The sequence below is a fragment of the Labrus bergylta genome, chromosome 3 (genome assembly GCF_963930695.1).
Source record: "Labrus bergylta chromosome 3, fLabBer1.1, whole genome shotgun sequence".
NCBI classification, from domain to species: domain Eukaryota; kingdom Metazoa; phylum Chordata; class Actinopteri; order Labriformes; family Labridae; genus Labrus; species Labrus bergylta.
This window is the reverse complement of record NC_089197.1, coordinates 28,799,013-28,821,097: the sequence shown is the minus strand read 5'-3', so window position 1 is coordinate 28,821,097 and position 22,085 is coordinate 28,799,013. Positions and strand designations below refer to the sequence as shown.

The 22,085-nt window shown below is 42.3% G+C and overlaps 2 protein-coding genes across 2 annotated transcripts in view; one reads left to right on the top strand and one right to left on the bottom strand.

The window, feature by feature from the left end:
• Positions 1-125: 125 nt before the first annotated feature.
• kif28 (kinesin family member 28) lies at positions 126-12,000 on the top strand. Its single transcript, XM_065953101.1, has 27 exons — positions 126-1,205; positions 1,890-2,081; positions 2,271-2,321; positions 2,466-2,618; positions 2,707-2,742; positions 2,877-2,996; positions 4,231-4,338; positions 5,012-5,166; positions 5,242-5,353; positions 5,473-5,540; positions 5,677-5,819; positions 5,972-6,093; positions 6,773-6,863; positions 6,956-7,016; positions 7,131-7,254; positions 7,346-7,481; positions 7,563-7,681; positions 7,885-7,992; positions 8,146-8,235; positions 8,537-8,677; positions 8,776-8,846; positions 8,944-9,078; positions 9,173-9,339; positions 9,560-9,654; positions 9,838-9,970; positions 10,143-10,276; positions 10,821-12,000. Exons 1-27 carry the CDS (start codon positions 1,131-1,133, stop codon positions 10,977-10,979), a joined length of 3,099 nt encoding a protein of 1,032 aa, XP_065809173.1. The 5' UTR covers positions 126-1,130; the 3' UTR covers positions 10,980-12,000.
• LOC109986472 (frizzled-3) overlaps positions 11,875-22,085 on the bottom strand; it is a 29,012-nt gene continuing 18,801 nt past the window's right edge. The window contains exons 3-11 of the mRNA XM_020637175.2: positions 21,136-21,332; positions 20,245-20,547; positions 19,979-20,141; positions 18,598-18,897; positions 18,092-18,343; positions 15,545-15,693; positions 15,195-15,309; positions 14,769-14,932; positions 11,875-14,635 (exon numbers count right to left, since the gene is read on the bottom strand). Coding sequence (XP_020492831.1) covers positions 14,413-14,635; positions 14,769-14,932; positions 15,195-15,309; positions 15,545-15,693; positions 18,092-18,343; positions 18,598-18,897; positions 19,979-20,141; positions 20,245-20,547; positions 21,136-21,332 — 1,866 coding nt within the window. The 3' untranslated portion in view covers positions 11,875-14,412. The remainder of the gene's footprint in view (positions 14,636-14,768; positions 14,933-15,194; positions 15,310-15,544; positions 15,694-18,091; positions 18,344-18,597; positions 18,898-19,978; positions 20,142-20,244; positions 20,548-21,135; positions 21,333-22,085) is intronic.

Below are 22,085 nucleotides of genomic sequence, written 5' to 3'. Positions count from 1 at the left end.
CGTCTCAATTTTATTAACTCATAAATGCTCCTTTGGTAGCTCGCTGGGAGGATGGAGTTACTAAAAGAGTGAGCCATTATTTCTTTCTGAAACTTTCTTTCATTTAGAAACATTTCACAGACTTGCTGAATTTCGCTAACTTTCTAATGGAAACTTCAGGAAGCTTACTGAAATACTCAGAAACCATCAGTCGGCAACTTTCTGAACAATTCAGAGGCTTTTGTTCTTACATTTTCCAAACATTTCTTTCAACAAAAAACGTTTTCTTTCTTGGGAAACTCGAATCCTTTTTTTGTCAATCTTTACTTCTGACCTCATCCTTTGTGTCTCAAATATCAGACGAGCTTCATGTTGAAAAGTTAACTTTTTTTTTTAAAATGTCAGTTTATGGTTCATGGACATGAAGTGATCAGGGTGGAGTTTGATTCCAAGACCAGATGAAAATGTTGACAGAAAGGTGATTCTAAATGTGTAACTGTTCCATATAAATTTGACCCCCTTTCTCTTCTCGTGACTCTTTTATAATTTATGGCGGCTGACAGTGTGAAAGTGAAACCGGCCTTATCTTTAGTACTCCCCGTCCAATACCAGGCTGTCTGGAAAAAAACAAGTAATAAGCTTTACGATCTTCACTTCTCATTTAAAAGTATGATATGAAGGAATTTTGATCAAACACCTGGTCAATAGTTATTCTACAAGTTTTAAATTAATTTCAATCTATGGCATTTTTAGTGCATAACATTGTTAAAGTTGAGTTTCAGCTTTCAGTCGTTAAACCAATTTGTCTTCCATCTTCTTTTTCTTTAAAGCATCCCTCACAGGCTCATATGGACTGTGGAGTCTCTGTCAAGTTAACCTGATCACGTCTATGTCACAGTGTAACTAGACACAGTCCTCTGTGTGTGTGTGTGTGTGTGTGTGTGTGTGTGTGTGTGTGTGTGTGTGTGTGTGTGTGTGTGTGTGTGTGTGTGTGTGTGTGTGTGTGTGTGTGTGTGTGTGTGTGTGTGTGTGTGTGTGTGTGTGTGTGTGTGTGTGTGTGTGTGTGTGTGTGTGTGTGTGTGTGTGTGGTTGAGGGAGTTGATCACTCAGTGAGCTTATGTCCTGAGCACAAACCTGCTGCCTGCTGCACCATGAGGGCTAAAGCCTCAGACATGCACAGCAAGGACTGCGTCAAAGTGGCCGTCAGGGTCCGACCCTTCAACAAGGTATCATATATTTCTTATTTTGTTAATACTCTTTGAGATTTATTTTTTATACTGTTATTGTAATGTATTACTATATCAGTGTAATGTATTCACTGACATATAACCATATAAAGATTGATGGATCCAACCTGTTCAGTAGTAAGACCAGGAGAGTTATTGTTAGACGTAGTATCAGTGTTTGTAGTAGAATGAAGAATACGTTGTTCAAACATACTCACCATTTCATAGTTTCTAATTATGCATCTCAGTATCAAATAAGCTCTAAATGATCAATCATAAAGCACCAATCAAATCCTTATTCTGCATGACTTAATGACTGTAAGGTCATTGGCTAAGAGTTTCCCTTTACCTCATCTTAATTACATCAACATTAATGACCAAGTGGTTGTAGTACATAGCCATTCAAATAAAGCCTAACCTGATGACTATCAGACCAGTCTTAACCAGTGGATATTGACCAGAGTATTTACAGATCTGTAAATAAACAATCACAGAAGGATTGAACTTTCGTTCATCCAGCAGTAATAACCACAAATAGAGAGTCTCACCTAGTTACCTGTCGGAGAGCAAAGCTGAAGATGCTTTTATTGCAGTTCTCCCATTTTCCTTGGGATCCATGTCAAATCTTTTCCAACAGCGTTATTTCCCTCTTCTCATCCTCCATCAATTCCTTCCTCCCTGAAGAGGGAGAGAGATGCAGGCAGCCGCTGTATTATTTCCATGGTGACCAGTTCCATCACCATCCAGGACCCGCGGGACCCTCAGAGCCGCCGCTCCTTTTGTTTCGACTACGCTTACTGGTCCCACAGTGGCTTCACTCGTGACCACAGCGGCCTCTGTGTGCCTGAAGAGCCTGGAGGACGATATGCGGACCAGGTCAGGTCTGATGCCTGCTGGTAGAACGGGCTAATGGTTTACAATCAGCAGAATGCACGGTGCTAGAGGAAACAATCTAGGCCCTATAAGTAGTTGTATTGACCAGAAAGCAGAGATCTAGAGTTTGATCAAGATCAAGACAGAACTCTGTTATGGATTTGCAGCTCACAGAATATCTTCTACCCACAGGACAGTGTGTTTCAGGACTTAGGAGAGGGAATCCTGGAGAATGCACTGCAGGTAACAATCGTCACAACATGAACTAGAGTTCTCATTTATATCATAAAGCCTAGTCTTTTTTAAACATAAGCACATTTTGATCTGTTTCTTGGCTCACACATCTGTTCAGTGTAAATCTGTTCTGTCCTGAAATGTTGTCTGCAGGGATACAATGCCACTCTCCTGGCCTACGGGCAGACCGGCTCAGGGAAGAGTTACTCCATGGTGGGCTACGGGCCAAACAAAGGCCTGGTTCCTAAACTCTGTGAGCGACTGTTTCAGGCCATCAGAGAGAACCAGGACTCACGACAGTGTCAGGTAAAAAGACACCTTCATTGACCTGCACATCCTGTTAGTATGTAGCTTAAGCTATTCTTAATGTTTAATTAAATGTGTGTCTACACAGGTCTTTTTCAGTATGTTGGAAATCTATAATGAGCAGGTAACAGAAAGATGAAGCAGCTCTCCTTTTCTTATTCATGAAAAAGTGATTGATCTGGTAGATAACCAGCTTCACTCCTTCCTCAACCTATACTTCCCTCCCTCTCTCTCTCTCTCTCTCTCCTTTTTGTCCAGGTGGTGGACCTGCTGTCTCGGGGGTCTCGTACCCCAGGGGGACTCAGAGTCAGAGAGGAGCAGCAGAGAGGTTTCTATGTGGAGGGTCTGCGAACAGTCCCATGTGACAGTGCACCACAGGTAGGAGATGATTATAGAGATCATGTTTATGAGTTTATATTCAACTCTAAAAAGCTGAGTCTGTTAAATCTTCAAGAATCTCTTTAAGAAATGAGTTCCTTTAATTTGACTTAAAGCAGTAATGATGAACTTTAATAATATGTCAATGTGGTCCATCTCTTTTCTGATTCTCTCCTGTACATGGCTCGTACTCTCTCAAGGTAATAATCTTGTCCTGAGTCATTTTCACTGGCCAACATGCTGAACATGGTCAAATGTTACTGGCAAAAATAACACAGCTTTTTGAACAGTGAACTTGAGAATACGGCCCCATGATGAGGTGGCCAGCATCCAAAATTGCTATACATATAACTCGTCGTCTGACTGGTGTTCATGTTCTTTTGAAGGTCATCCAGCCACAGAGGGATTAAACCGAGGCTGTTTTAAAACCAGTTTAAATTACCAAATTAAAGGCCTGAGAACACTGAAATCATTAAATTAAGAAAGAAAACTAGAGCTGTGATGGAATACATTTTAGGTGAATTTATATGAACATAACAAACAAGGTAATATAAAACCACCTCACTGTGAAAGTTTCCACCCTGTAGAAAAACCTAAACGATTGAATTTAAAACTATCAGGCAGTTTGGTACAACCGTGGCTTGAGGAGTTATTAAAAAAGAACACTGATTTACTGTAGCACGCTCGGTCTCATCAAGCTGAGCATTTCAGGGTCTGTTACAGCAAATGCATGATCACCTTTTGTTTTTTGGGGTTACCATGGAAAAGGTTACAGAGGTCAATATCGAATTCCAAAACAAGGATCTATGTTATCCTTCACCCCCATAAGTCACATCACATGTCCTCCGGTCAGACGAGTGTATATCCGCGTAGAGACATTTGTTTTAGAGAAGAATGTAGCTTTGAGTTCATCGTTGTTATCTTCAAGACTTTGATTCCTTGCGCGACAGAGGCGGTAAAGTATTATGAGGACAGCTGTGACTTAACAGGAGACAGAGACCTGATGTATTGCTTTGTCACAGACAGACTTTGACCTCCAGATCTTAAAGGTTCACATCTGTCCTGAAAATGACCGGGGACAAACTATATCATATTACTAAGACACCTCAGTGAAGGAGAATTATAGGAGCCAGTATGTTCAGAAACAAGAACTACTAGTGATTTAAGATATCGCTTCAGTGGTCTTCTTTTTGTGTGTTTTTAATCACTTTAAATGTGTTTTTTTTAAATGAAGGTGGAGCAGCTGATGGAGCAGGGGACAAGGACCCGGACCACCGCTGCCACTCACATGAATGCAAACAGCAGTCGTTCACATATGCTCATTATCCTCCAGCTCAAACAGGTGAGCTATGCACGGACTAAATGAAGTCCAGCAACACTGCACACATGTTTTACAAGGTGACATTTGTCTGTCCTACTATACCTGTAGTTCTAATGAACACTATTTTATCAAGCTGTTGTTGCTAACTTAGCTTTAAGGACATTGTATGATTCTACAAACAGTTTTTCTCAGTTGATTTCTAAATGAACATTTATAACATTTGTATGTTTTTCCTGCACCTTTATGCTTTACCCTGTAAGATTAAGAAAAGATTTAAGATTAAGATTAAATTTTATTGATCCCCGCAAGGGGAAATTTCATTTTTTTCACTCTGTAGTCATGCAACACACACATAGGCTGAAATATACACATAAACATGCACAAACAGGATCCTATGGACATGCACTAATAGAGAGATGTCAGAGTGACGGAGCTGCCCACAGGAGGCGCTTCTGAGCTGGTGGTGGGGAGGGGGTTTGGTGCCTTGCTCAAGGGCACCTTGGCAGTGCTCAGGGGGCGATCTGGCACCTCTCCAGCTACCAGACCAACTTCCATATTTGGTCCGCACCGGGACTTGAAACTCCGGTTCCCAACCCAAGTCCCTACAGACTGAGCTACTGCCGAGCTACTGTATGCAAGAGTTGTATCTTTTTTTAAAACATTTGTAATTGATTTAAGTGTAACTTTCTGTCAGATCTTCTCCAAAGAGAGCATCACAAAGCAGTCCAACATTAACCTGGTGGACCTGGCCGGCAGTGAGCGTCAGAGGTCATCAGGGTCAGAGGCAGATAGACTCAAAGAGGGCACAGCCATCAACCTGAGCCTCACCACGCTGGGAAACGTCATCAGGTGAGCCTTTGTTATTCTTCTTTTTGTCATTGAGTTTGCTTTGTCAACTTGATAGCATACCCTCTCCTCCTCCAGCGCCCTGGCTGATGTGGCCGTGGGCAGGAAGGTGATCCACATACCGTACAGAGACTCAGTCCTCACCAAGCTGCTGCAGTCTGCACTGGGAGGAAACAGTCGCACTGTCATGGTAACAGAAAGTAGTGCTGCCATGCAGGAGTGTTGCATTTTGTAGTCAACTGGTCGTCTGCTGTCAAAGTGGTCTTGTAAACAAACTGTTTAGTGAAGCTTTTTCTAATTTAATTAAAGATTGCAACTCTGAGTCCTGCTGACATCTGCTATGAGGAGTCCCTCTCCACCCTGCGCTACGCTGAGAGGTACAACAAACTGATCATGCAGTAAAAACCATCATGATTTCAGCTGCTTATCAATAAATATTGTAATAAAAACATCCTCCTCTGCTCATACTGCAACTCATAGCTTGTTCTGTGACTTGTTTCCTCCCCACTTCAGGGCAAAACGTATCCAGAACCGAGCTGTGGTGAACGAGAGCCCGACAGAGCGTCTGGTTAAAGAGCTAAAGGCAGAGAATGCCCGGCTGCTGCAGCGCCTGAGCCGGCTGGGTCAGGAGGGACGCAGAGCCAACGATGAAACCAGTAAGAGTCCTCTGGTCAAGAGTAAAACAGAATTCAGCAGGCGAGGGTCAGACAGGTCAATGTGTTTATGTGTATGTGTTTGTGAGTGTGTGTGAGTGTGTGCTTGAATGAATGAATAATTTATTTAACTCTAAGTGATTGTGTGTGTTCAGAGGAACTCCGTCAACTGCTGACTCACAACGAGCTCCAGATCAGAGCCATTCAGACTCTTTGGGAACAACATCTGCAAGAGGCGCTGAAGGACTGGGAGCAACAGTATGCTAACATCACACAGGTACACAGGTACACAGGTACACAGGTACACACACACACACACACACACACACACACACACACACACACACACACACTTTTTGAAATAGTTTCAGATCACAGATTGTCAGACTGAGCCTCACCACCTTAAACCTGGATTTCTCTGAATGGCCAGCTGGTGGCGACTCCACAGGTTGCAAAAATCTGATTATACCTGTAAGTATGGGAGCAGCTGAGAAAATAACCCTTCTTCATAGCGCATGAATGACCTCTGTAAACATTTTCCTTATATTTTTATGGTCTCAGTTACTAGTACAAGTCTGTTTCAATGCAGCCAGGTGTTTATTTAGTTAATGATGGTCCATTTTAAATTCAAATGGACATTAAAGACGGGCATGTTTGTGGCATTGCTACCTCTAATTGCCAGGTTGCTACCCTGGGAACTCATCCTTGTCCAAATGTGGTCACTGATTGTCCCAACAAACAAAAATGGTGATACAAAGAACCAGGCTTTAAAAGGGGGGGTCAAGAAACCAATGGGTAACATAAAGGCGTGTGCATTCTAAGTGTGTTTTACATGAGCTCCAATAACACAAACTGGTACAAGTTAATTGCATAAATGCATCATTGCACATATGAATATTTTCAATCTATGTATAGTCTCCAGTCATACTGTTTATCTGTGACTTTCCCCTTGTCAGGAGAGAAGGATGATGCAAATGCATCCCTACATCCTCAACATCAATGAGGACGCTCAGCTGTCAGGGGTTGTCAAGCTGTTCATTCAGGAGGGTAAGTCCATAAGAAGGTAATGGAGCTTCTCATTGTAGTCAGACAAACCTTTAGCCTGTTTATTACCAATTCTTTGATTCATTCTATTCCAGGTGAGTGGGACATCGGCCTATGTGACTCTTCCACAACATCAATCTCTATCAAGGGTTTAGGGTGAGTTTTCATCACATCAACATCAAATCGATAGGCTAACTGTTTTTCAGCGTTAAGCAGCATTCAAACTGGTGCACTCTGCAATATGCTGCATGTTTGTTTTTTGTGTGTCAGCATTCAGGAGCGTCACGCTGTGTTCAGGAACGAACAGAGGCTGGTAACACTCACCCCGCTGGCAGGGTCAAAAGTCATTATAAATGGTTATGTGGTCTCCCAGACAACTGAGCTTCAACATCTGGTGCGCCTCAACACACCCACAAACTTTATCAAGATGTGAAAAATGTCTTACAGCACACATACACACAACACTTTATTTTCTGCTTCTGCAGGACCGTCTCATCCTCGGTTCCAACTGCACCTACCTGTTTATTGGCTATCCCTCTGAGAGGGGCGCGGATGACTGGAGTCGCTACGACTACGACTACTTCCAGTCAGAGCTGGCTGCTGCAGAGGGCATCCACCTGGGTGAGTAGGACGATCCACGTGGGATTGAGGATTATTCCTGGAAGGACACTTGTTTGAAGTTATTTCTGTATCTGAGTTCAGGTGAGTCGAGTGCTGGGTCCATTCAGGCTGACCCCAGTCTGCTGGCCGTCTTCTATGACTACATCAAACTGATGCCCATGGTGGCAGAGGCCAACCAGATGAGTCAGGAGCTGAACAAGGTGAGGCATAAACACATGTTCAGATCTTCTCTCATTCTCTTTCTGTGTTTAATGTTTTAATAACAATTTGTGGAAATGCAATGTCTATATGGTGAATTTGTGATCACTGCGGGTATCTAATCAATGTGATGAATCATATACACTTACTTATTAATGTATGTACTATCCACACATGCTGTTTACACTCTGTCCCCTACATTTAGGGGGTGGAGTTTAGGTTGGAGATAAAGAATTTGGCACTATCTGACTCAAGAGGCCATGATCTGGAGAAAGAGATTGTGGTCAGAGTCACTGCGTTGGTAGGAAAACAGGTTGGTCTTTCTTCTTCTTTGTATCATTGTCTCTTTTCTCTAGCGTGCAATAGTTTCACAATTCATGAACCTGTCATTCCAGTTTCTATTTCAGGTTTGAGCTGTGGTGTTGAATTTATGTTTTTCCAAGCTGTTCTTGCACTCTCTCCCCAGGTGTGGTTATGGTCCAAGGCTAAGTTTGTGAACCGTAAATTCCTGATGGAGGAAGTTTACCAGCAGCATCAGACTGAGAGCGGAGGCAATGTAATTCAATGAGAAGATTGTTGTTGTTTTTTTTAAATGTAGAAAGACTCAACTACAAACAACTAGACACATATAAATTGATTTTCTGACAAAAGAAGTTTGGCTGCAAATAGAATTTAAAAATATGTTTGTAATCCGTGTATTGATTTAGAGTTCCTACTTAATGGGAGTCTGACTTAAAATACATAACATAAACCTGTGTTAAGTCTGCACAGTCAGCTCTATAGCTTCATCAATGGTATGATTACATTTTGGAGCAATAACTCTTTTTTTTATAATCATCTCTGTATCCTCCGGTCAGAGAGTAGAGAGGCTGTCCACTGCTGCATTACCCAGAGATAAAGACCCCTTCTGGGATCCTGTGGAGCCTCTGCTCTTGGGTACGGCTCACCTCTGGCTTCAGTCTTTGGCCTTCCGCATCCCTCTGGAGGAGCAGCTCGAGGTGCTAACACAGATTGATTGCATTCAGACAAAGACACGAGTGTATGGCTGACATAGTCCTGTGAAGAAACACAAATAAGGTTGAAGCTCTGTGTGCAGGTGCTGGGGTCAGAAGGAACAGAGGAGGCTATTCTACAAGCACAGCTGGTTCCCTGCACCTCCACAGGACTGTAGGACCTGGGTGCACACACACACACACACACACACACACACACACACACACACACACACTGTTTAATAAAGTGAATAAATCCTCTTTCTCTTTAGTCCTCTGGGCGAGGATGACATTCTAATCGACCCGTCTGAGTTGCTTGGTCGACGGCTTGACTTCCAGCTGGTCCTGGATCAGTGCTGCGGCCTTCGCTGGATCAGAGAGACCCGTAATAGAGGGGTCCAGATTGGGTGAGGCATACTGGGGTCTGCGAAGCACTGGAGAGAGTTTAAAGTGCAGTGAGGACACAGATAAAATAAGTGACAGATTTTTACTTTTTTTCAGGTTCAGGTTATTTGACTGTAGCCAGTCTCTCTACACTCCGGCTGTGTGGCACAACGTCAACCCTCTGCTGGATCACAGAGTCCACTTCTCCTCTCTCCACACCTCCCAACGTCTGCTGGACTACCTGCAGAGCAGCGCCGTGGTGCTGGAGCTCTGGGGCCTTCAAGGTGAGGATTAGGAGATGATTAAAGTATTGGGCATGAGTCTCTAAAGTTGACAAAAACAAAACACAAAAACGAAGTTGGACATGTAAATGACTTGGTTATGATACAGTAGATTTAGTTGTGACTGTGAAGAAGGCTGGATTCAACAGCAAAAGCTTAAAATAATAGTAATCAGATAATAGCCTGCATTCAAGCTGCTGATTGGTGTTGATTTTTCTTTCAGAGGGTTGTACTGAGCTGATATCAGCTCTGGAGGGAGTGAGGATGACTGCAGAGGGCATCTTTATCATCGAAGAGGGAGGCACAGCGGATACAGCAGTGAGTCTCATCTCCAGATTGTATTCCATGAATCAAAAGTTATATTTTTATTTTTCCTTCGGCATGTTTCTAAATCTAGAAACAACCAAGCAACTTAAGACACAGGAATGGTGTCTATCTATTTATTTACGTAGGTTTTATTAGGCAAAAACAAATATCTGCTGTTTTAAATATGTGTTGAAGCCTTTAGACTCAGCAGACCTCAGCTGTTCAGTGAGAGCTCTGCAGCAGGACATGGAGGAACTGAAGAATGCCAATGCTTCACTGAGAAAAGAAAATGAAAGTCTGAGAGAACAACTCAACACAGCCAGGAATGGTAACCGAAACACACATAAAACACCCCCACATACAGATCAGTGTTTATAATGATAAAATGAAAAGCTAGTTTACATGTATTCAGAGTCATTTGGATTCACCAGCTGGAACATACAAAACAATATTGCATTCATCAATAAGTGTTCATGTCTTCCTCCCTGTGTGTGTGTTAGGTGGGGATAGTGTGCGTGGTCGCTCGGTGCGTCCCAGCTGTGATGCAGAGTTTGCTCGAGCCCTGAAAGTTTTCTATCACAGCATGACCTCAGTGAGGGGTCAGCTGCAGCGTCTGCGCAGACACAGACCCAGTGTACGTATCCATGTCTGCCTGCAGTAGTAGTGTTAGTGAGAATTACAACAATAACGCTTTGCAGTCAGATCATTTCTTCAGTGTCCGGACATTTCAGGGACAAATAATGCATTTATAAAATGTCACTCTCAGTTGTTTCAGGGTTAATTTAATCACAGCAAAGCCATCTCAAACAGATTTTTTTTAAAAGTGTTTAAAATGAAAATTAATCAGAATCAGAGCTGTAGTGATGGACCTGCTGTTTGTAGTGAGAAATATTCTTTTGGTTGAATATCTGTAAAGGCTCCTGAACAGTGGCAAAAAGAGTCAATACTATTATTCAGTTATAAAACAGGCAATTTGAAACTGAGACTTCATTTCAGTCTGAAGTGTTGATAAGAGTTGTGTGATTTAAGTTTTGGGTGGACCCCATAATATGTTAACATTTTGAATGGGGCTCTGGTATTCCTAAGTGTGGGCCTAGTTGCTGTAGTACATGTGTATAACTGAGTTAACTGTTTTCACAATGACACTGACTAAATGTGCTTGTGTTGTGTGTCTTTAGGAGGAGTCTGACCTTCTGGGGCTCAGGTTGTTTGTGGATGAGCATTGTCGGCTGCTGAGGAATTTCTCTGAGCAACTTGAGCAGAGCGTCTCCACACTCAAACAGGAAGTGGCTGCCATCGTTCGCCGGAAACGAGAACGATCAGGAATCTGGTCGTGACAGCTTATAGAAATACGAGGGGGGAAAAAAGATTCCCTTCTCATGCGTCATTTTAAGACATTGCAGAGATTTCTAGTATGAAGTGCGTGTAGTTTGAAGATACTAGCTTTTATAAGTAGCTTTTTATTTTATTTTAATTTATCCAAGAAAACACTATGCCACATCAATAACCTGACTTTGAATGGAAATGTTTCAATCTATTAATAATGCCTTTCTTTTTTAAGATGAATTCTTTGGGGTTTTGTGCCTTTATTAGAGAGGCAGGAGAGTGGATAGAGTTGGATATTGGAGAGAGAGAGTAGGGAATGACATGTTGGAAAGCCACAGGTCAGATTCAATCCCGTGCTATCCCCTACAGCCTCTGTACATGAGGCGTGCAAACAAACCACTCGGCCAGCGGCACCTTGAAAAACTAGTTTCAATATGCCTTCAAAGCTGCAGAGGTACATTAAACATGTTTTGTAATCTAAGTAAGATTTAGGTTAAAGTATTAAATCAGAGTAAGTATAAACACAATAACTTGTACCATTTAGATATCTTGTGATACTACATTTGTGTATTACAGCTTTAGGAAACAGTATACAGTACTCAGCCTTTTTAAACATTATATTGCATATGTGATCATCAAATCATTCATCATTAAAATTACAACTTAAGCATAACTCTTCATTCATGATTTCTTTGATGCAGGGTTTTTACAACCAACCACTTTTGATGCACACTGATCAAGTGATGCCATTTGTTGTTGTGATGCCTTACTCTCTTTTTTAAAAAGAGAAGGTTTTCAAGTGTCTTAACTCTCCACTGCCACCAGCTGTTGAGACTAGGTGAGATATGCAAGATTCATTCCGATTATCAACATGTGAATGTTGTAGAAAATAAACAACACAAGGACTGAAGTTTATAAAAAGTTTATTAGACTGCATGTAAAGAAATCTTTACAGTCCCAACGGCAAATAAATTAAAAGGCATACAATACAACTCAAGTTTCAGAATTCACCATATTATTATGCTTTAGAAACATCACCTACAATGTCTTGTCTTTTCACTCTGAAGCTGTACCACAGTATGATGATGTCACCGTGATACTTCAAGAGGACAGATTTCCAGTGTGTCAAGTTTAGTGGCAGAGTTGATCTCTTTCTCTCTGCGGTGTCCAGTTCAGAGGCAAAAGCACAACAGTTAACGTTTGTAAGCAGTCACAAATGTATAAGAGTACAGACAGTTGCTGTAGGTCCAAAAAAAGATCAGCGTGGGCTCGTTCAAAGGAGGAGAGGCAGAAGGCAAATGTGAGGCAGCTTAGTCATCAGATGGGATAGAGAATCTATGCACCGCAGAGAAAGTTTAAACATTCTGACCATAAAAGTCAGATAGAGACAGAGTGTAAAGGTGGCTGGGTCCACGTGAACTGACAAGATGGACTGGAGAACATAAAGAAAAATGTGGGACAGACAGAACGCAAGCTTCAGATATCTGAGAAAGTGTGTTTAGGTTCAATAAATTCAGTTCAAACTTGATTGATTTTGTCAGATGATCACCACCATATGTTCTGATCTAGGCAGAAAGCACCTCATAACATGAACATGTGTGTGTGTGCATGTATACAGAAGGCCCAGGGTAAGGTGAGGTAGGTTAATTTGGGTCTTCAGGGACTGGGGTCAACACAAACTATAAAAAAAATATTTACAATGCACACTCTCTCACATTAAGGTAAGCGTGAAATGTCAAAGAAAATGAAGCAGTGCACAATAATCAAGCATTATTGTTTCGACAGTTTCATGTCACTATCTGCACCAGTTTGTTGAAATCTGAGGTCCATGTCTGAACAACCAAACAAACACACACGAGCACAGCGTCTGTACAGAAGCAGTTTAGGTAAATATCAAGTACAGTGGTGAAAATTACAAAGTACATTTTTTTTGTTGAAGACGCCTTTTCTGAGTATGTAAAAGATATTAGCAAAGAAGTAGCATTCATGTTTGCAGCTTATGCAGCCATAAGGACTGAATGCAGTACCTGATTAACAACACTCTGGTTATCAATTTACAGTTGTCAGTTCTCACTGTCAGTATAGTACAGCACAGAACAACATCAGGTCTTGAAATAGATTGATTGGCGGAGTACAAATGTCATCTTGATGGTTTCCACAGCTGCCTTGTCCAAGCTAATGCCTCTTTACAGACGAGTCAGTGCTCAAACAGTTCAGGGAGGCTGAGCTAAGATGAGTGTGTGTCCACTGCAAGTGCAAACACACACACACACACACACACACACACACACACACACACACACACACACACACACACACACACACACACACACACACACACACACACACACACACACACACACACACACACACACACACACACACACACACACACACACACACACACACACACACACACACACACACACACACACACACACACACACATTATTCCAGCTCATTTATCCTAACCCTGTCTTTGTTATATCTCCATCTCTGACAAACCCCTTTTACATTCTAGGTTACACACGTTTCATCTTTCAGTTCTCCATCAGCTCACCACGGGAGAAGACAAGCAAAGTTTTAAACCCAAAAGTTGTCCTCTTCTCTTTATGAAAAATACTCACAACATGAAGCTTTCAGCAGTAAGCAGACAATTTTCACAGTATAAAAATATTTCACTAAACCACAGAGAGGTCCACGATTTCACATTAAGCTCATATTTGTGGAGCGCTGAAGCCACACAAAGACAAAAAGAAATTAATTAAGAGCTGCAGTACAGAAGAAAGATCATCGGAAATCTCAGTCAAAACAGAGGCAGACTATTTCCACATTTTTGTCTGACGTTACCAACAGAGCAGAACATTTAAGATTGTTATAAAGCAATACTCGGCAGTGTTCACTTATTTAATAATATTCATTCGTATAGGCCCTGCAAGGTGGAGACACATCCTGGAAATAGGTCCATCATGAGACCTCCAAATCCAGAATTGAATGAATCAAACAAGCTACGCCTGCAGGAAACAGTTGTCTTCTTTGTACAGCATGGAGACTTTTCCTTTCCACGTCTCATTGTCTCCTATCCATTGCTAGCTCTGGTTGACCCGGGTACAACGCAGATGATCCCTGAAAATGCCTTTTATCAGCCAGTTTGAGTCAAAAACTCAGGAGTTAAGAACTGTGTGGGTTCAAAAAATTAGGTGAACAAACTGAACTGCATTTGTCAAATTCCAGTCAAGAACACTGGCTGAGCTGTGTTAGCCTTTAGCCACAGTGCTAACAAATGATCACCAAGGAACTAATGCCAAAAATCCCCTCTGCAGTAATCACTGGAATTCTCCATCCAGGTAGAGGGAAACATTCACAACTAAACAGATGTGTGTGTGTCTGCTGAGGGGAAATCTTTAAAAGGCTCTAAGTTTACTGTAGAGACTGAGAGTCCTCTCAGGCGCTGGTGCCTTCATGCTCTTCTGCTGGGCTCTCACTTGCAGTTGTTCCGTGGGTGATGAGGGTCTGTGGAGGCTCAGTGACGTCTCGCTGGCTGCCGTGCCTCGAGTGGCTGTCTAACTGATGAAGGCTGCTGTGGGTGGAGAGTGGGTGGTCCAGACGTGGCATGCTGCCATGGTAACTGCGCTCCTGTGTACCTCTGTGAACCAAAGTATCACTCCTGAGAGGGAGAGAGACAGAGAGAGATAGGTATAGACATTAGACACACAGGAAGGACACACAGGAAGGACAGGCTTCACTTTGTGTAATTCACACCATTTGACAAACAGAAAATCGTGGATTTCCTGCTCTACCTGTCGTCACGAGTGCGGCGTAGGCTACCGTGGTAGCTGGCCTTGCTGTGGACGCTGCCGGCCTTACTCTTGGTGGAGGCAGTGTGACCATGGTGAGTTCTGATGGGTTCATCCAGATCGTCCAGGACAGCTAAGTGGGTTGAAGAGGCGTGGGTAGATGTGCCCTACAGAAGGATGGATGTAACAACTTTTAGTAACAAACACTAAGACACGAGATGGCCTCAAATAGTCTGTTCATAACTCAGAAATGTCTAAACAAAATCCAAACCCAAGTCAAGTTTTCAACAAGACGGCGTGAGAAAATAGCTTTGAAGCTATACAGGACCTCCTCCAGTCAGGTTTCTATAACTACTGCTCATGTCTATCCTGTTTTTTAATAAAGGTTTTGTTTAGATTTTCTTATATCAGTGCTGTCTGCAGTCCTACCTGAGTGGATGTTCCACGAGACTTCCTTATTATTGGGGTGTTTGGCTCACGCAGCAGAGACTGAGCGATGTCTGGCTGCTCCTGCAGCACCTGACGAGACTCATTCACCCCACTGCTGCATTAAGAAGAGGGTGAGGGTTAGAAGAAAATGAATGGAAGACAGACGGGCAGGTCCAGAAAGAACAGATAGATTTAAAAAAGGGAGGTCAGGGGAGGGGAGTAGAGGTCGGGAGATATTCATGGTGTGGAGAACACAGAGGGGAAGAGAAGAGGGGAGGGGATGAGGATTAGAAGACAGATGTTTGATGCTCACAGAGATATAATGAATGTAAATAATCCCTCTTTCTTACTCTTTGCGTCTGCGTCCATGCAGGAAGCTAGCCCATTCAAAGCAGGTCTTCTTGCTGCCAACCCAGAACACAGAGGGGATCCCAACCACCAACATCATCACATATTTAATCAAGAACAAAACCATGTTCGGCCGGTTAGTCTGCTCCACCTGAAGAGAATAGAAATGTACAATATTTATTCCATGGTTATGAGGAAAAAAAGGCTTATTTTGTTAAATATCAGACTAGCAGTATAGTATAGAAGTACAGGACATATATGTCAGCCATATTAAGACGGTAAAGAAAGAGGAAATACTTAGCGTTCCACTTAAACTAGTTTCGCAATAAATTAAACCAAAGGATCCCGAGCTGACAAGTGGTTTTAGTTGAGTCAGGCCGTTTAAATGATGGAAGAGGGATGCAATCCGCAAAAAACAGCTGCCCCAGCAGCTGAACTTCAGTTACAGCAACTGCTTCACCTCAGCCTGTCCTCATCTGTGATGCAGGATAAATAACCTCCACCAGAGGGCAGGAGTTTACAGCAGCTCAGGAGGTTTGGAGGGCTGTTTATTTAGGAAGTCTAGTTGTTTTACATACATTGTTTTTACAACAATCCTCAAAATATTCTTAACTTACTGATAATGTGTCAAAATATCTGCTGAGAATGTTGAAGCATCAACAGAGAATAGATTCAGATACTTTTGTTCTGTAGATCTAAATGTGGGGTGAACCAATAATAATTAGAAAAAAGCCTGTTTTTTTCCAGATTAGTGTGAATCAGTGCATAAGTGTAGTAACAGTATTACAGAGATATAATAATAAAGGCCCCACTTTTTGTAGCTATACTTTGAAAGCTTTAAGCGGTTTTCCAAGAATGCAGATGCGCGCACACACACACGCACACGCACACCTTAAGTTACTTGAACTTGAACAATGCCTACAGAACTTCCAAATATCCTAAAACATGGCAATTGTACCCCACACACAAACCCCCCTAGGGTCAAGATCAAATAACACCTTGTAATAATGAAATTCCAGAGCTACAACAGGTTGTAAAAGGGGATTCTCCTCATGAGCTCTCTACACACACATCTATAGAAATATGCATGCACATACACACATACACACATACACACATACACATGTACACATGTACACACACTAAAAGGAAACATAAGCACTTGCACCTGCCTCCAGCCCCTCCCATGTAGTCTGTCAGTCACAAATTAGCTGACACTCATAAAACTTGTGTTAACACTTATATAACATAAAAAAAAAAAAATTAAATCTTAAAGTTAAATTTTTCATTTTTCATTTGTATGACAAATAGATGACACCTTTTTTTCCACGAGTGTATCCACAGGATAGAGTGGACATAGGAGTGCGTTGAACATGCATTTTGTTATTCAGTACTAGACTGTATAAAATACACACTCTATACACTTGTAATAACAGCAAAGAACATTTACAGACTACAAGCAGCAGAGCATGACACAGCAAGTACAGAGAGAGACTCACAGAGAAGTGTGTGAGAACCAGCAGACAGAGAGAGAGACAAAGAGTCTAACACAGAGCTGGGAGCTTTGTACCGAGCTGGTCTTGAGAGCTGCATTAGCTGAGCTAATGATGCATACTGCTCTTTGCTCCCTCCTCCACAAATGCATACTCACTGGACCACACACACGAGAAACAGCCAACTTTGTCTATCACACAGACGCACACACACACGCACAGTCTCTGCTCATTAAAGGGTTATTTCAGTTTGTAACGCTCTGGGTCTTGTCTAAAGTTTGCCTGATATTTATCTGTTTATTTACAGCTTAAATCAAACTTTTACATTGCTGTCATAACTTACAGAACGATGGCCTAAACTACCAAATTAAGGCTCAGTTTGTGAAAGGATGATTAGTCAATACTTCACTGCGTGTTTTACGCCCTCAGTGTTCCAGTGTTCACAAATACAGCAAAACTTTCCTCTCTCATAAACATACCCAGCATCCCAGTGACTTAATGAGCAGAGAAAGGCACTGAAGGAAGCTGAGCACTTCACACCAGCTATCTTTGGCAGTGTGCAACACATACAGTGTGTGTGAGAGAGCAACAGAGAGAGATCAGGGGGAGTCTGAATGCTACAGCACGAGCTGTGATAGAACGCTTCTGGATATCCTGTCAAGAGTGTGTTTCTTTTCAACGTCCAGCTGAGATCACACACAGATTTTGAGAGGCCATCTGTTTCCGACAGACGGTAGAAAAATAGTTTTGATGAGCTACTCAACGGGACCATTTTACTTTTGATATAAGTGGAAATTAGAAAATGATCAACAGTTATGAAACCATTCACAACTAGGGGGTTTGTATATGTTCACTGTTGACAAGCAGAGAGTCTGACGGGGATTTCTCTGATCTTTAGGTCTCACCTACTGTCTCCCGCCAACTTTCTTCCACATAATCATCTCTATAGGTGAAACAAATCCCTATCAACCTGTGACACATACTTCATCTTGTGAGCATGCATAGTACCATAGCACTGTCTCTCACACACATTTGATCTCATCCCTCTCTTCCTACCTTAAATGGACAGGGGATGTGATAACGCCTGCAGTTCTCCTCCATCCACGTTGTCTCCCAGATGCTCCTGTAGGTGTGCTCGTACAGGTAGCACCCGATCACAGTCAACAAGGGGACCAGGTAGAGCACCGAGAACACCCCCATTCGGATCATAAACTTGACAAGTTTGGTCTGGTTCTCCTTCTCTAGAGGGATCTCCATGCGTACACGGTTAAGAGCCACAATGCCCACCAATAGGAGAGAAACACCCACCTGAGAGAGAGACAAATAACACAAAATTAATATAAAGGATTTTTTTTAAGTGCTGGATAACTGACACACACACAGGCCAAAAGACTATCCACCATCAACCATCCATTTATCAGTCTACATCTCTCTCTACAGCCAACAGTTACCTTTTGTATCATTTCATCCACCCACCCATTAATCTGTTCGCAGATCCATCCATCCTACTCATCAACTCTTTCATCCGCCCACCAACTCATTTATCTTCCGACTGTACTCACCGCCACGTTGAGGCAGAGCGGTGCCAGAACAAACCACCTCAAGGCGTCGATGTCATACAGCCCTATGAAACACACTCCACTGATCCCATCGCCTTCAATTTTGTTCAGGGCCAACAGGGTGACAGTCAGGGCCCCTGGAAGCCCCCAGGCAACAGCGTGGAAGAGGAGGGCTTTCTTCTCGATGGCCTCGCTGCCCCATTTAGGCACAGCGGCCAGAAACCAAGTGATGGTCAGCATGACCCACCACACACTGCCGGCCATGGTGAAGAAATACAGGACCATGAAGAACAAGGTGCACACCTGTGACAAAGAGAGAGACCATTTAATAAAATACCCAATAATTCACTTTTTTTTAGTCTACATCTGTAAATTTGTTTAGTCTACATCTGTACATTGTGTAATTACTTGTACATAGCACAGATTCTTGCACTTTCTGCTTATTGCACTTATGGTGAGATGCCAAACCTCATTTCATTACTCTATACTTGTATATGTGTAATGACAATTGACTCATTCAGTTTGGATCATTCCTGCCGGCTTTGTTGGCATACAGAGTTAGATCATTCATGATTAGCCCTTAACACATATACTTCTGATCATTTTGAGAGAAATTTCCAGCCTGCCCCTGAAATCTTCCAGAGTTGCTCTTTCACATATTATCCTCACAGCCTGAAGTTCTCCCTGTCAGACAGGAGGGTTTCATCTAGGGAGGCAAGATATGAGCCAAGATGGCGGGGCACATAGGTGCAGCAGTTTGGTGATTGTCACCAATGAAACTTGGTATTTCATCTTATATGATGTAAAAAGGACGTCACAAACCACTCCATACACACCTCCATTTTATTTGCATGTTTGCGTGACGGGATTCAAAATTCCACTGTTTCCATTCACACATTCAGGTCACCCTAAAAAAATTGGGACTCTTTCAGGAGTTTTGAGCATGTGCTGATTGACACTGATGTTAATAATAATCAAATCAGTATTTTAGACCCACAAAATGAGTGAGTTTCTTTCTAAACATCAATTTGAACTACTCTCCACCATACAGGCCTCTCATACCAACATCCATACTCACAAATACACATTATTAACACTCTTTTGGTTTATTTTATTGTCTGTATTTCTGTCTGATGTCTCATTGTCAATTTAATTTGTCATTTTTTTTGTCATTTATGACGAGCTATAGCACCAATAGAAAAAAGAATGCACGAATAAAACATTCATATCAAATTATTCATGACCAGTGAGAATAGCTTACTGCTTGTTTTCCAGTGAGAATTTAAAAAATAAAACTCTGAGGAAGGCACAAGCATTACTACAAGATGTGTGAATGGTATTGTGTTGATACCAGTGGGATGGATGGATAACCTAAAGCTCTCACCTTGTTGTGTGATCCCTGTGTTATGGTCGAAGCTCTGAACTGGGTGGGACTGACTGCGTTACAAGCCACCCTGTCTTCCAACAGGAAGCCAAGAAAGAAAATCAGCGACACCATGACGTAACACACAGCGTAGAAGATTATTGGCCGTTCAGGGTATCGAAACCTATTGAAGTGTGTGTGGGGGGGGGAACAAACAAAAAACAAAAAACAGTAAATCAGTCAGTTAGTTTTTAGAGAATGCCATACAACCATCCATTTATTCAAACCTGGTAACATCGATGAGAAACGTCAGGAAGGTGAAGAGGGTGGCAGATAAACAGACGATGGAAACAACTCCAATGAAGTAGCGGATGAAATTCAGCTCCTGTCGGTTGAAGAACATTGAGGGGCAGGGGGCAGAGCAGTCCCTCTTGCCCATGAATGAGTAACCCAGGTCTGGGTCGACTTTGAGCTCTCTGGGGCACCAGAACCCATAGTCTCTCTGGACGGTCATGGACGACTGGTCAGTGGGGTCAGAGCTTGTTAACAAGTCCTCTGGGCGGGGGTAGGGCTCGTCGCAATCTGGGAACCTTGAGAGGAGTGAATGTTCATTAGTGTGCCATCCTTTTTGATTAGATACTCCCTAAAATAAACGTCTCTGAATAACAACATAAGAACACAAACTGAGGATTTTAACTTTCATGACGGATGATTTCACCACACTGCTGCTACAACTGCTGTTGAATTATAATGCACAAGTTTCAGCGTGGCCTACAGAACAAAAAAAGCCAACTGAGTACTGAAAGATTTAAATAAAAAATGTGATACAAAAGTCACAAAGCTGAAATAAAACATTGTAAGAAGTTAGAGAGGGAACGACAAAAATAAGAATGGTTCTGCTGTTTGAGATACAAGAGATACAACTAAGGTGACAGAGACAATAGGAACAGCAGCATGATATTGAGGGTCGGAGTCAGTTTGGCTTAGTGTGGAGTTGAAGGTGGTTCGGGTTCAAAAAGAAGCAGCAAGAACAGGAACAGTGCAGATTTGAGGTGAATGCTAAATTGCAAACTAAGTCCTGGGCAAATAAACAGAAATTATTCAAAATTGAAACTAGAAGGGTATTACTTGCTTTATAGGCACAGATTCGAGTACTAGGTTAATATACTATAACACACCTGCTACAATCCATGTCATCTGGCCAAGATAATCCAAATATCTCCATGAGTTTGTTGCACTCATCCTTGGCCCGCTGGCAGAGGGATCGACATGGCATGGACACCTGGCCGTACTCTGTGCACACAGGGGCGTACAGGGCACACAGGAACATCCTCAGGTCGGCACTGCACACCAGGTTTACCATGGGATGAAAAGGCTGTAGAGGAGACAGAGAAATGGGAGAGGTTTTACTTTATGTTCGGATGTGTAACAATGTGTGACCTGAGGTGAATGTATTCGCACGTTCGATGTAGGATACAGTCAAAGAAAGGTCCCAAAGCAAACACTCACACTTTATATTTCCAACATTGCATCACAATATATTACAGGGAACCAGTTTGACAGGCTTGTTATTATAACTGCCATGCGTGGGGGAAAGGCTGTGCCCAGGAAAAAGTCCACAGCTATCAGTGGCACGTATGAGGACGCTCATATTTACCCTGAAATAACCATCAAAGAGGAAAGAGGGAGTGCCAGAGGATGGACAAATGAGCCCTTACTTCTCCACCGCAACTTATACTACTTAGTATTCCATCAATATTTACAAGCTCATGAAATATGTATGGCAGCAATCAGATTACCAAACATCCCTTTGAAGTAGGGGGACAGCAAAGACGGACCTCTGAAGGTTGAGCTGCAGCCATGTGTCAATCCACTGAACAAACAAACAGCAGGGCTGTCCACACTCTGAAGATGAGAGATCTGTTTTCTCTGATGGCTGTGTAAAGGTTAAAGAGTCAGCCCTGTGACCTTCAGGCTGATGGTTCAAATCCCCACAATGATAGGAGAAATGTGAGTGGCTTCTTTTAACATCTACTGCTGATAATATATCAAGCAGTGTGGCCAGTAATTCAAAGCTTCTTTTCTGTTGGTATATAGTTGAGCTGATGACTACTTCTGCTTGTGCTGA

Excerpts from the sequence above, each read along its gene's own strand:
- kif28 (XM_065953101.1), top strand. The coding sequence starts at position 1,131 with ATGAGGGCTAAAGCCTCAGACATGCACAGCAAGGACTGCGTCAAAGTG. Across the intron at positions 2,082-2,270 it reads GAGGACGATATGCGGACCAG|GACAGTGTGTTTCAGGACTT; the intron begins GTCAGGTCTGAT and ends TTCTACCCACAG. Across the intron at positions 5,541-5,676 it reads ACCCTGCGCTACGCTGAGAG|GGCAAAACGTATCCAGAACC; the intron begins GTACAACAAACT and ends TCCCCACTTCAG.